Source organism: Pezoporus flaviventris, unplaced genomic scaffold, assembly GCF_033815535.1.
Source record: "Pezoporus flaviventris isolate CSIRO_AGI_PZ_B2104156 unplaced genomic scaffold, CSIRO_AGI_Pfla_v1 ptg000007l, whole genome shotgun sequence".
NCBI lineage: Eukaryota > Metazoa > Chordata > Aves > Psittaciformes > Psittacidae > Pezoporus > Pezoporus flaviventris.
In genome coordinates, this window is record NW_026892555.1 from 77,395,262 (window position 1) to 77,408,469 (window position 13,208).

Here is a 13,208-nt window from a genome sequence, read left to right on the forward strand (position 1 = left end):
AAGCACAGTTTTAAATCAGTAGTCCTACAATAAAACAAAAAGTATTTTGCTTAGTGAAAGCGAATTTTACTTTCTGTATACAACCAGAATTTATTTTTGCCCGACTCCAATCCTATCATGGAATTTTTTGTAAGGTATGTTGTGCTTGAGACTTTAAAACAGGGCTGAATTTTACTTCCGGGTGCTTTGTCCCACACCAATTCCAGAAGATACAGGAAAGAATTACTTTTAAACATGGAACATGGATATTGATTTAGATTTTAAGTGAACAATGTACAATCTTCATAAAGTCAAGAAGAGTCTGATTTGTAACAAGACAATGTGTCTGTTAATGGTGTGTGTTAAGAATTGCAGCATTCCTCAGAACTGTGTTTAGACTGTACACCTGGCAGATGCATTAAGACTGACTTGTTCTTATCCAGAATTCTAGCATAAGATGTGCAGTTCAGATACTTGAACAGTTCACTTATTTACGTCTGCCTTTATCAGGCTTTCCATTGACCTCACCAGCTATTTGGACATGAAACATTTAAGATGACAAGGTCCATTCTGAAGGTCCCATGGACCCTGATTTTGTTAGGGCTTGTCTAGTAATCTAGCATCTTTCAAGCTCTGTGTGCCTCAAGTCCTAATCCAAGTGTGCCTTGAGTCCTAATCAAGTCCATTTTTCCCTTCCAAGGTTGCTTTGATGATGAGGATGTTTCTGCAGGTGCTGACTGCCCACCACCTATAGTAAGCATTATTGCATGTACTTCCAGAACAAACCAAATTTAGAGGCAGCTGGTGAGGAAAGATTTCAATGCATCTTCAGGGCTTTCTTTATTAATTAAAAGTTAAGTTGTGTTGGTGGATTTGTGAGGAGTTACATGACACAGAAATGCTACACATTATTATAAAGCCCACAGAAAAAGATGACTAAACTCACAAGCAAAGCTTTCTAGCTTTTAAAGGTTCTTTGTACCTAAATATAAATAATAAATGTGCCGCATATAGAATGAGTAGTATGGACTTCAAGCAATTTGAAATTTAATTTAACAAAACTACCTGTATTATTGTTAAATTAAAGGATGGTAAGCTTTCCCAAGACAAAAACAAAACAAAACAAAACAACCAAACAACAACCAAACACCAAAACCCACAAACAAAAAAACTGCCCCCCCCCCCCCCCCCCCCCAACCCACCCTAAACAAGTTCATTGAATCTTAAACATGGAAGATGATCTGAAATCTTTAGAAACATACTTTAGAAAGTTTAAACACTTTAAATGAGAATCCAAACAAAAATCACAAAAGCACTAATTCCTCTCCTGAACTTGGATTCAGATTCAGGCTGACAGTACTTGTCTTGCAAATATTATCTTACCATAGTAATTTTTTTGTGGGGTGAGGCACATGTGGGTATTGCATAGTATGGTGCTACAAAATTTAAACTGGCCTGTGGGCAACAGAGTGAGTAGGTACTATAATGTATTTTCCTATCAATCCTTAGCATTGTTTTTGAATTTTATATCTCAGAAAGAAGGATTTGCATGCAACAAGTTCCTTGTTAGCCATTATTTTCTAGAGATGTAATCTGTTGGTAAAGCCTGTTAATTCCTTTGAGAAAGAATATGCACTTCATTGCATGTGCCTGAACATCATCACTGTGAACAATCTTGCCTGTTTTTTATTCTGTGTCAATTTAGGATGATAACCCTGGCTGTTACCACCAATCTGGATTCATAGCTGTGCAATTTTCTAACCCACTCATGTGGATAATGTATTCATCCTATAATGCTGTATTTCAGTTTCAGGACAGTGATGGTTGGAGTGCAATAGTTGCCACAAGTAAAAGTAATGTACCGTTTAGCAGTTATATTGCAGTCTGTTGCAAAGTACCTCTCGGTATCTCCCTCTCTCCCTACCCATCTGTAGCAATAATCATGTAAGACGGTCTTTGAAGCAGCGACACAACTAAGTGACTACACCTGGCATTAAAATCTAGATAAAGTTACTGCATACCATTTCTGACATTGACCTCATTAACACTGCCATATCGTGTCTGATTCTTCAAGACAGAGTGTCTTTTGATAGTTACATTTCTTTGGTGAGTATACAATACAGGAGTGAAGAGAAAATAACCTGTTCCAGTTGTGATGAGGAATACAATAACCCATCACCATACCAAAGAGCATATTTTATTTGAAAAATACGAATAAAAGTTTTTGTCCCTTTTGTTTATTAAAAGAAAAGGTAACAATTTCTATCAATAACACTTGCATAAGGAGGTATACTTTACATTACTCTTTTGTTAAAAAAAATAGATATATTTTTTTGAGACTTTGGAAAAATAAGGATGGCCCAATACTTGCAACACGCTCCTTATGTTCCTTAGAATGCACTGTGCTATTTATATGTACTGCAAGTACAAGGTCTTAGCACTTTATAGTCCACAAAATAAACCTACGCAGCATAATTTCATCTCCTTCTCTGCATTTAGAATATTTCCTTTGTTATCCTTTTTTTTGTGAGACTATGAGTTTGCTTAATTCCAGGCTGGTCCAATACTTAGATTTGTTTAAAGATGATTTTACAAAGCCTTAGACCACAGAAATATGTAATTCATTTTAAATACCAATGAGAATATTTTCACATAGACATTTTCTTGCAGTATTCACAACTTAAATAACTTCACCAATCAGAATTTGAAACCAAAAACATCTACAATTCTTTTGGTTTTCTAAGAAAGCAAAAATATAAAGTGCATAACACAGTGAATTTACTTTCAATTTTTACAGTCTTTCATGGATATGTAATAAATGACAACACTGATGAACAAATTAATTTGTTTTCAATGTATTAAACTAACGCCAGTTGAATTCAAGCTCTTCCTCATCCTTGAAATGTATTAAATTACATTTTGACAATTTTTAGGCTGACAGTGCATTTTCACCTTTTAAAATACTTATACAGATAATTTTCTCAGATGACACGTCAAGATTAACGAGTGCCCTCACCATGACAAGAAAGAGGGTTTGTTTGACGGAATATGACCAATTCATTTGGTGTAAGTGTGCTATTTGTTGAATAGCTGTTGCAGAAATAAAATTGTAAATTGGAAAGCCCTTAAGCACCACTTTTAATGTGCTATTTAACTTCACTCAGTATCTGAAAAAATGGCAGTTTTCAGCTTTTAGTTGTTAAGTTGCAACAGGATTTCTATTTAAGCTAACAGGAAAATAATTGAAAATGTGAATACACAAAAGATCGACTAAAGCTTTAAGCAAAGTCCATACAACCAGACTTAACCATGAACTAGGAGTTTCCCACAATACTTTCACTCAATATATAGTTTGTTTAATCAGCAATGCTACAAAACGATCATGCCCTCCATGGCATACAGTGTTAATCTTTTCCTAGTTTAATCAATGTTCACATAGAAATTCTAAAATGTAATTTTTTCTCTAGGAGACTAAATGAAAAATTAGTGGGATTAGGGAAAGATATATGTAAACCTGTTCTTTTTGCACCGTGAGGCCTTTTTCTGCGGCTCTGAAGATTTAATATTCTGCGATTCGTCATGCAAACAACACCGCACTGTGACGTGTGTTTGAGTAAAAAACAGCATAGCAAGCATGCAGACGTGTCATGATAGAAACACACATTTGGCGATCACTGTGGATAGGACGTACTGAACGGGACACTGCAAAATCACTGAAGCAGCATCTCAATAACCCTGCAGAGTTTTAAAAGATTCAGGATTCCTGGGGCTGTGGGAATGATGTCTGTGCTGCACAGCAGCAGAGAGACCACCAGGAATGGTGAAAAGGGAATTCTTATTTCTCTGATATATGACCTCTTTCTCTCATTAACTTAATCAGAACATAAGCATAAGGAGTAATTATTTGCTTATGACACTGCACTTCTGTTGGCTTTAAGTCTGAACATTCTATGGTGCAAATAAAAAGAAAACAATGGTGGGAACACTGCTTAAAGCACAAAATAAAATTGATTTTCTCTGCTTCAAAGGAACATAAAGATAACTAAGATCTCAAAACTATAATATAACAGTGAATGCAGTTTTCATGCAGATGTAGTACGAAGAATTATGGTCCATGGTATGACTAACACTGAAATACTTCCTTCCTAGGACTTGAGTAATACAATATAAAAATTTAGATGTTGACATAAATCAAGTGCAATCTAAATCAAAGAAAAATTATCCTCATAAAATCCTGAACTACTAGTCACTTCATTTGGGACAAAACTGAAACATAGCCTAACTCTATCCTCCAAAAAGACAATGTATAAACAATTCTCAGCTTGTGTATAACTCTTACTGCATTAAAATATCTGTTTGACTTTTTTCTAGAATCAGAATGTCTCCTAAAATACACTTCTAGAAGATGTTGTATTTGGTAAAAATAAATAAATAAAAATCTGAACACAGATTATTAAACTACTTTCAAATTCCCCACAGAACATTTTATAGTTCAGGGTATTTTTCCTTCTAATTTGTCTTGTGGGTTCAGATGTTGACAGAAAGAGGAACATTGCAATTTCCAAGTGACTAACAAAACAGTTGAGTAAAAACCAGTTCTGGAACTACAGTGCAACTAATACATTTTACAGTTTGAAAAGTTTTCTATAAGCCTACTTGCTAATTTTTCCAGAAGGCTGTTTAAACCAAAAGCAGTCAACTACATCTCAGGAAGCAGTTCATTTAAAAAAATATATCCTCAAAGTAGAACTGATCAGAAGTTTCAGTCATATCTAGGGCCTACCCAATCATACAGTAAAGAAGGGAAGACTTCATAATCTTGTTCACACAATAGGTCCACAATAAATGCAGACCCTTCTCTACTGAGCTCAAGGTACAAAAAGTTGAAGCTTCAAACAAAACAAAGAAAACCATAAGAATCTGCTGGATTAGGTGTTACACAGCCTGCAGTGTTAAGAACTGTTCAGCAGTTCTACAATGCCAGAAAATGACTAGCATAAGAAATCTAACCCATAGGAAACTTAAGAACAATTAAATATCAGTAGATATTTTCTTAACTAAAAAACCATCATCTTATCTCTGCTTAAATTTTTGTTAACCCAATGTCTTACCAGCAGCTGTCTTGCTTTCAGTCACACATGGAAATAGAGAGACATGATGACTGGTGTGGCTCCTGGACTCAGAACAGCAGAAGACTTGAAAAGCTCTATCTACTGACGTAAGTGAAGCACAGTGAACCAAACAGCTGCATAGTTTAATAGTGCTGACATGACTGTTTTTATTGAAAGAGCCTATGCTTCATCTGCTTTGCTGCATGAAGAGTACTTTGGACCCATTCCATTTAAATGAATGATGTTCCCATGAAAAGACAAAATAAAAGCACAACACTGGAAACAACAGTTCCTATAGCACACAGGAACAGAGCAGGCCTAGGGTTATGGGCTAGAGCCACATTAGAGCTACAAGCTAATGACGTCCTCCCACTGTTAGCTGGTTGTGGATGAAAAGATTATGAAGGACATAACAAAAAGATATCTTGATGAAACTTGCTAATTCAGTAAGATTAAATCATCAAAGGACCATTTAAGAGGACAGGTGTGTGGTTTACCCCTTCTGTAAAGGAAACAGGCTTAGCACTTCTCACACTGATAGTAAACCCCATTGGCTACCTCACATTGGGATCACAAGGCTAGAGCACAGCTAGAAATGCAACCTGAAAGAGATTTGCTCCTCCATTAGCTATCTTCCTAAACTGGCATGACCATAAACTTATGGTAGCTTTGAGATGTTAAGCATATTGCAATAAAAATGTCATTGCTTGGCTTTACTTTAGGTATTGTTACAGATACGGTACCACAGACTTTATTGAGCAATTAAAAAATATACACAAGGGACAAATAGCTTCTTTTTTCTGTATTTTTCAAAATTCGACTTTCTTTCAATTGGAGAACCCAGTTTCAGATATGAAAAGGGCACTTGTTCTACAGTAACTGCATATAACTTGCTCAGTTCCAAGTACTGTATTCATTTTTTGTTACCACTGCTGTCATTATATCTTCAGTTGTTTAGGAACTTCTTTGTTCTGGGAATTACAACTAAGTTGTTCTTTCTGATTCTATTTCCCCATAGAGTTCAGCTAGCTTCTTGAACTCAGGGCCCCAGTCTCCAAGGTAATTATAATCCTGGTCAGAGTGTGTTGTGGCTGAATCCAGAGAGCTGATAGATCCAGCTTCTGATCTATGACCCTCATAGGCATATGTCTGTAGGGAGTCATATGGGGGAACACTGGGGTCCAGGTCAGCCTCTGCCAGTCTTTGTTTAATGAACTCCTGAACATCTATACTGTCAAGGCTTGAGGAGGCATGATGCCTGAGCACAGGCTTCACTTCAGGGCGAACATCCCTCCGGTATTTTAGCTCCTCAGCAGCTGATGGATTCCTCAGTGCTGTGATGTCAAATGCTTCTGTGTCTTCTTCTCCACCACCTTCATCATCATATGTCACAACATTTTCCCGGACGTCTTCTTCTGAAATGATCAGTGGCTCCTTCTTGCTGCGTCTTAGAGTGATGAAAAGGACCACAATTGCTAAAGAGAAAACTGCAGATATTAGAGTAGGTTTAAAATTTACATATGAAATAAGCAGATACATACTAAAGAAATATCAGATACTAAGTCATATACAGAAGTGTAATATTTTCATGCTAATATAGGTATTTGAGATCATTACATCAGGCATGTGTGTAATAAAAGGTCACCAGACCTGTCTGATCTGGAAAAGAGCGTATTTGCATACCTAAGAGAATATTTGTATTAGGTATACTATTTGTATACCTAAGAGGCTTTGCTGTGTAACGTGTTGCCCGAAGATAGATTACTGGAAAGCACCCATACAGCTGTGTTTTGGCATAACAATATGCCAAAGTGCAACAGGCTGAGACCACACAATTAAGGGGAAAATTAATAATGCTGTACTGAAACTACAAACTTCCAATACAGCCTAGTCTTCCAAAGGGCCAGTAAAAAGCACTCTTCATATTATCTTGGTAGAGATTGCTGGGGTTTCTTGAGCCAATAATGAAATGCACTGGTTGGATTATTTGAGATTTCATAAAGAACATAAGAGGGGATAACGTTCTTTCAGTTGAATGAGTTACTAGTGCTGACATTTTTCAGAAGCATTGCTAAGGACTTCCAGTGCTTCATTAAAACCCGTATTTAGCACATATGTCCACTTAAAAGGCAAAAGGTTTATTTTTTCTATTATTTTTTCTATTTCTATATTATTCTATATCTAATCTTGTATGATAAAACATAGGATTATAAACTAAATTCATTACTGTACATTTTAAAACAGCCTCTTGACAAAGAAGTTCTGAAGTAAGCTGTGAGAAAAGTTGTCTTCAGAAAATGTAGAGCCTTTAGAAAAAAATCCTCAAAATCTCCTATGTGGGTCACACTGTAATGACCATTATTTCTTGCTGTCTCTATACGAATGCAAAAAGGCACATGAGTAGTGCACACATATGTACCCAGCAAATTGTGCCTCTGCCAGAAAAAAAACAAAAACAACAATAACAAAAGACTATATTAACTAACGGGTAGCATTCAAATTGGACTGGGGAAGGGGGAAAAAAAAGTCAAGAGAAAATGCACTTGCAATGGCATTTATCTAATGGAGTCATCTTATAGTCTCATACGGCCCTTGCCCCTGTGGATTATGTTGTGCATTTCTATCAGCTTATCCTACAAAGGTAATTAAGAAATGGCTTTTGTACAGTGCTAATGGTGCTTCTTAAAGTGCAACACATTTCAAAAAGCTTTCCTCATTTCTCTTCTATCATTTTTCACACTGCTGTAGACATGGAATTAGATTCACTGGCTTTTTGAAATATTTCCAAATTACAGAAAAAAGATCTGCAGTGCTAATTACTTGATAACCTCTGAAAAATAGTTCCTGGTGGATTCCAGATACTCATGAACATACTTTAAAGGCACTTTTCCCTATTAATTTTAGCTAAACCTTTCCCCCTTAATCACAGCTATGTGTTTCTAATTACCTCCTACTACCAGGCAGCCTCTGGTTCAGAAACATACCATATTAAAATTTTTTGCCTTTTCACATTCAGAAAGACAATGAAAAGATAGCATTACTCAATATTGTAACATGGTTTACCAAGAAGAATGACAACACAGAGCAGGATTGCGATTAAAGCTCCTGTGCTCAAGCCAGCCGAGGAGAGGAAAGCTTCAGCATGGCAAGTTCTCACTCGTCCATCTTTCTCACAGGCACAAACCCTAATTGTGAGAGTACTGCTGCTGCTGAGAGGGGGCACTCCACCATCAGAAATCAAAACAGGGAGGTAATAGGTATCTTGAGTGGTTCGACTGTATCTCCTTCGTCTTGTCAGGATACTGGCTGTATTATCTACAATATCAAAATGAGAATATAATTTTAATGAAGGAAAAAAAAAAGTTCTTGTTTCCCATTGAGTAGAAGCATGGGGCATTTTACAACTAGACAGTCCTAATCTGTGAAAATTAAGAGTCTAGAATTAAAATTTGTCAGGAAGCATTTGTGGCCAACAGAGTAAAAAGAGGAAGCAGGGGAAGTAATTAATACTACATAAATAAGATTATTTAAGCTTATGTACTTTTCTTAGAGTTTAAATGAACTCTGACAAACATTTTGGGCCCAATTTGCAAGTGCTTTAATCCCATGCTATGCTGTTGGTAGTATATGGGCCCTTGTAAATGTGAATACCTGGAATTCTGAGGATATCTGTTGTGAAACTCATCCACAACATAAAAATCTTATTAATTTTTAGAAGAATATTAGAATGTCTTCAGCAAAAGTTAAAATAAGATTTTGATGTTTTACTGTTTGTGACAGGTTTTATAGATCAAGTGAGCTTTCAGAAATCACCTGAAAGGACAGTGGCCAAAGATTCATGCTGTGGAAAGGTCACGAGGCAGAAGGGAAGGGAAGAGAGATGGAGGAAGGGAAAGGAAAAATGAGAAAATATCATATGTTCTAAACTGGTAGAGGTAAAAGGTACGTAAGCAAGGGGGAAACAGTGATGTAAGATTTTATCACCATTATGTTACCTAGAGGTCAGCTGGCATATATGTACAGTCAATAAGAATACTAATGCTTATTACAGTCATTGAAAGAGCATATATAGGCACAAATCAAGATAATGAGTTGTCACCCATATCCCTCTAAATCCAAGAAATTAAGGGGCATAAAGAGAGTGCAAGGAAAGAAATGTTACGATAAGACATAGTTGCATCTTATTCTCATGTATATAAAATCTAATTTCAGTTTTTTGCTATCTCTTCATAACTACTAGCCCCTGAATAAGACATAAACTACCCACAGATAAACCACACTGGAGACATTGAGAAATCTGGGACATGAGCAGCTGTGGGGAGAGAGAGATGGGGACTGTGAAACAGGAAGAGAGATTGGAAGAAAAGAGCTCTCCTTTCATGCTGCTTGCCCATGATTAACAGTCAGAGTTTCCAAATTGCAGGTTTGTGGGTTTGGAGTTTTTTAACAAACAACACTGGGATGACAAGTGCAAAAATATGTCTGCTGGATTTCTCTTCGTATTATAATCAAACCGGAAAATTTCTTCTCACTGTAGCTGCAGTGTTAAATGGGTTTATCATAATATATGGAAAAATGAAGTCTGTAGCACTTTGGGAAAATCCAACATGACAATACAGGTAGTGTTGCATATTTTAGCCCATAGGACTGATTACTTTCCACATGCATATTTCAATGAAGGAGGTAAGTTTTTGGTTAAACTTCATACAAACTCTTTACCTACTACTCTTCATGCCACATCTTCTAACAAGCTCTGTGCCAAATTTTAAAAGATTCATTTTAACTCATTCCTCTCAAAATTTTGCTTTTGCATACCACCTGACTGGTACTGAGAAAACCCAGTAGTATAGCCCTACATGAGCATAATGTAATTACATTATATATTTGGCAAGAGGTTTAACATAAGAAATATCTATGAGGTGGGAAGGGGTTCCCTTGCTGCTGAGCCAAGAATCGAGCATCAAGTTCCACTGCATTGAAGTTCATTAGCTTTTCTTCTCCATCCCCTCTATTTATCTGCTTGGAAACCTCCAGCATGGTCAGCCTGTTATAAACTCATTAAGTTTTGTTCCTCTCTCTAGCAGTGAGTGCAAAGTATGACATACATACATTCATTCATTCATTCATTCATTCATTCATTCATTCATTCATTCATTTGTTCATTCATTCATTTATTCATTTACAATAGGCCTTGAAGTCCTCTTCTACTTGTTCATGTCAAGGTATACTTTTGATGACCGAACCCCAAGATTCATGCCAACTTCCTCTTTAGAGGCATGACACCAGCCACTTCTAATGTTATTTATTTTCATTCAATTTACAGAACCTTATGGAAACCTGAATGAAATGAACAGATAATTTTTTTGTCTGAAAAAACCTGTCACAGAGAAAGATCATCACTTTTGGAAATGGTAGAGGTTATAAAGTACCTATGATAAACCATACTCTTTTCCTTACAATGTTACTTACTAAACACACACGCACACACAAAATAGTGTGTTCAATAACCTACAGAAGAACCCCAATACAGAGGTGATTAAAAGATATACAGTAAATCAGTATTTTCTTTTGACACAGAATTGCGGACATACTTCCTATGTGCCTATAGAATATGACATACAGAAGGATTTATTTTATTCTCATGAAGAACCCAGTGCTTAATCTGGGCTTGTGAAATTTTATGAAAACATACCGAGGTATTCTCATTAATGATGATTTTTTTCCATTATCTTATTGTTAAGAAATTATTTTCACATTATTCTGCAACTAGACTAAGAAGCAGTGTTCTGTGTTATAATTGAGTCAACTGAAGAAATCGAGCTTTATGTCACTGAAATTCAGACTCCATTTATTGTATGTAGAAAACTCACCCCTAAAGCAGACTGAGCAGTGGCCTTAAGGTCATAATTATAGACCATGCCCACCCATGGAGGTTTTACTAAGCTCTGCCAGTTTAATTCTAAGATATATGGAAAAGTCCTTGGTCTTATTTTACAAATTTGGACGAGCTTGCTCTTTAATACATGTATGCCTTCTACTTTTAATTAAAGGCAGTACATGAATAATCTCACTGATCTATTTTAAAATACTCCTAAACCAAGCAAATAATTTTATGGAACACAGACTGCAAAGAGGTAGATTGCCTCATGTCTTAATTTTTCAAGAAATATCTTGGTACAAGCAGAGGGTAAAGTAAGCAGATGTTCTTTCTGCTGCATAGTGTTACATAAAAACATTTTGCTAGCATTTTTAAAATAGTATCTTGCCCGTTTGCCACTCTCTCCTTTTTTTTTTATGCTACACTGTCAGTCCCAACTCCCTAATACTGCTGGAGGACACAGATAAAATCTTCAGTGGTTCAAAGAGGGAAACCACCATAGAATACAAAATGACCTTCAGCTGGTCTGCCTGTCAGCTGCCAAAACAGTGGCAGATTGAGCTCTAGATACAGCCCAAGAGCAGAAATAACCTCACATATCTGTGATTAGTAGGGAATTTCAAATGAATACATATTTTGCATAAAAAGAAGTTAATGCTGACAGTATATATAAGGTGATGACTGCTGTTTCTGTCTTTCTGCATTCAGAAAAAAAACTGTGTATCACCACTTCATATGCATGAAAAACTCCACTCGCTTTCTAGTTGTTCAGAATCCATTTTATAATTGCTTCACTTCCTTGTAATGCAGCTTATTACAAATTATTAGCAGAGCTCCCCTCCAGCCATTTCTCTTTCTATCTCTTCCAGTTGCAGGTTGTCAAAGAAAACAAGGCTTGGGAGTGAGCATGATCCGTGGAAAAAGGACTGTTCCCACTGCTAAATTTTAGCATTCTCACTGGCATTGTGTTTGTCTGGACCAATTAGGACTCTCTCACGTAACACCCAACCACAGTCAGAGCTAGCAGCACATGGCAGGGACCCTTTCCAGCAGGCAGTATGGACAAGAGTGCACCAGGTTTGTCTCCCCTCACTTTACACAGTGCTTCAACATTATTTCAACAACCTGCTTATCCCGAACAACCTCATGCTACACACTGCAGCATGTAACTTCCTTCTGTCACATGATAACACGGCTCTGTTGGGCTGCAATACAAATTTTCAAATTATTTCATAAATTCAGAAGAGAAAAAAAACTGTAATAACGAAACCTGAGTTCCCCTGTGGGTTGTTCTTTGTTCTTTTTCTCTCAGCACTAACATTGCCACAATAAAGTCTGAGTGGTCACACAGAAATCCCACTAAAGTCATTAGAGAAGTACAATACTCCCACATGCACTTTTTAGCACCTGTACTTATCAACAGAAAGAGAAAGCAATTTCAAAGAAGTGTCAGTTCTGAGAAGAATTATATTTCAAGTTACAATAAATAAGAAGGTGACATCAGAACAAAGTTGTACAGAAATAATACCTTAAAAACCTAAGGATATTTTCAAGGACTCAATTTGAAATGTAAATTCTGTAGTGACACTACATCCGTGAGCTAAGCATTAATATTAACAACTGTCATGTCTCTCAACCCAGAAGAAAAAATTCTCAGATCTCATACTGTTAAATCCAAAAAGTGACAGCAAGTGTTATTACCAATAATAAGAACAGTCTTTCATTTTTTGCTTAATATTGTATTTCTATTATGATGTCTACGAACCCCAAACACGTCAGTTCTGCTACCTTGTCCATATAAGAAAATTCTAAAACTTTTTTTTCCATGCCAATTTTATTGGGCCTATAGCCAAAGAAGGCCCAGTATTCAAATCTGAGCAGGAAAGCATAACCTCCTCCTTCCATCCTCTGGCGTAAATGAAAAAAAAAAAAAGAAAAGAGTGAATGATCTATGATCACCATACAGCTACAGAAAAAGTGATGAAAAAGCAGGCTGAAAAGAAAAGCATCAGAGACTGAATATAATGAACAAAACCTGAGTATTCCTGAGCAGGAACTTAGCAGTAATGAAAGGATTTAAGCACAAGAGATTTTTGGCAAAGATGTAAAAGAAAGAGCATTGAGATACAAGCACGTATACTATAAGGATAACTGTGGACAGATGTGGGAAAATTGTGAGGAAAATATATGAAACTGTGAGTAAACTAAAAAGACAAGACCAAAATGACAAAATAGACAAA

At 36.3% G+C, this 13,208-nt stretch overlaps 1 protein-coding gene across 2 annotated transcripts in view; it reads right to left on the bottom strand.

The window, feature by feature from the left end:
* Positions 1–5,055: 5,055 nt before the first annotated feature.
* CDH18 (cadherin 18) overlaps positions 5,056–13,208 on the bottom strand; it is a 274,706-nt gene continuing 266,553 nt past the window's right edge. Inside the window, exons 13-14 of one of the 2 annotated variants that reach the window (XM_061449261.1) lie at positions 8,154–8,405; positions 5,056–6,565 (exon numbers count right to left, since the gene is read on the bottom strand). In XM_061449261.1, the coding sequence (XP_061305245.1) occupies positions 6,075–6,565; positions 8,154–8,405 (743 nt within the window). In that variant the 3' untranslated portion in view covers positions 5,056–6,074. Of the gene's footprint in view, positions 6,578–8,153; positions 8,406–13,208 lie in introns of both variants that reach the window. The other variant, XM_061449260.1, reaches the window with a different exon arrangement.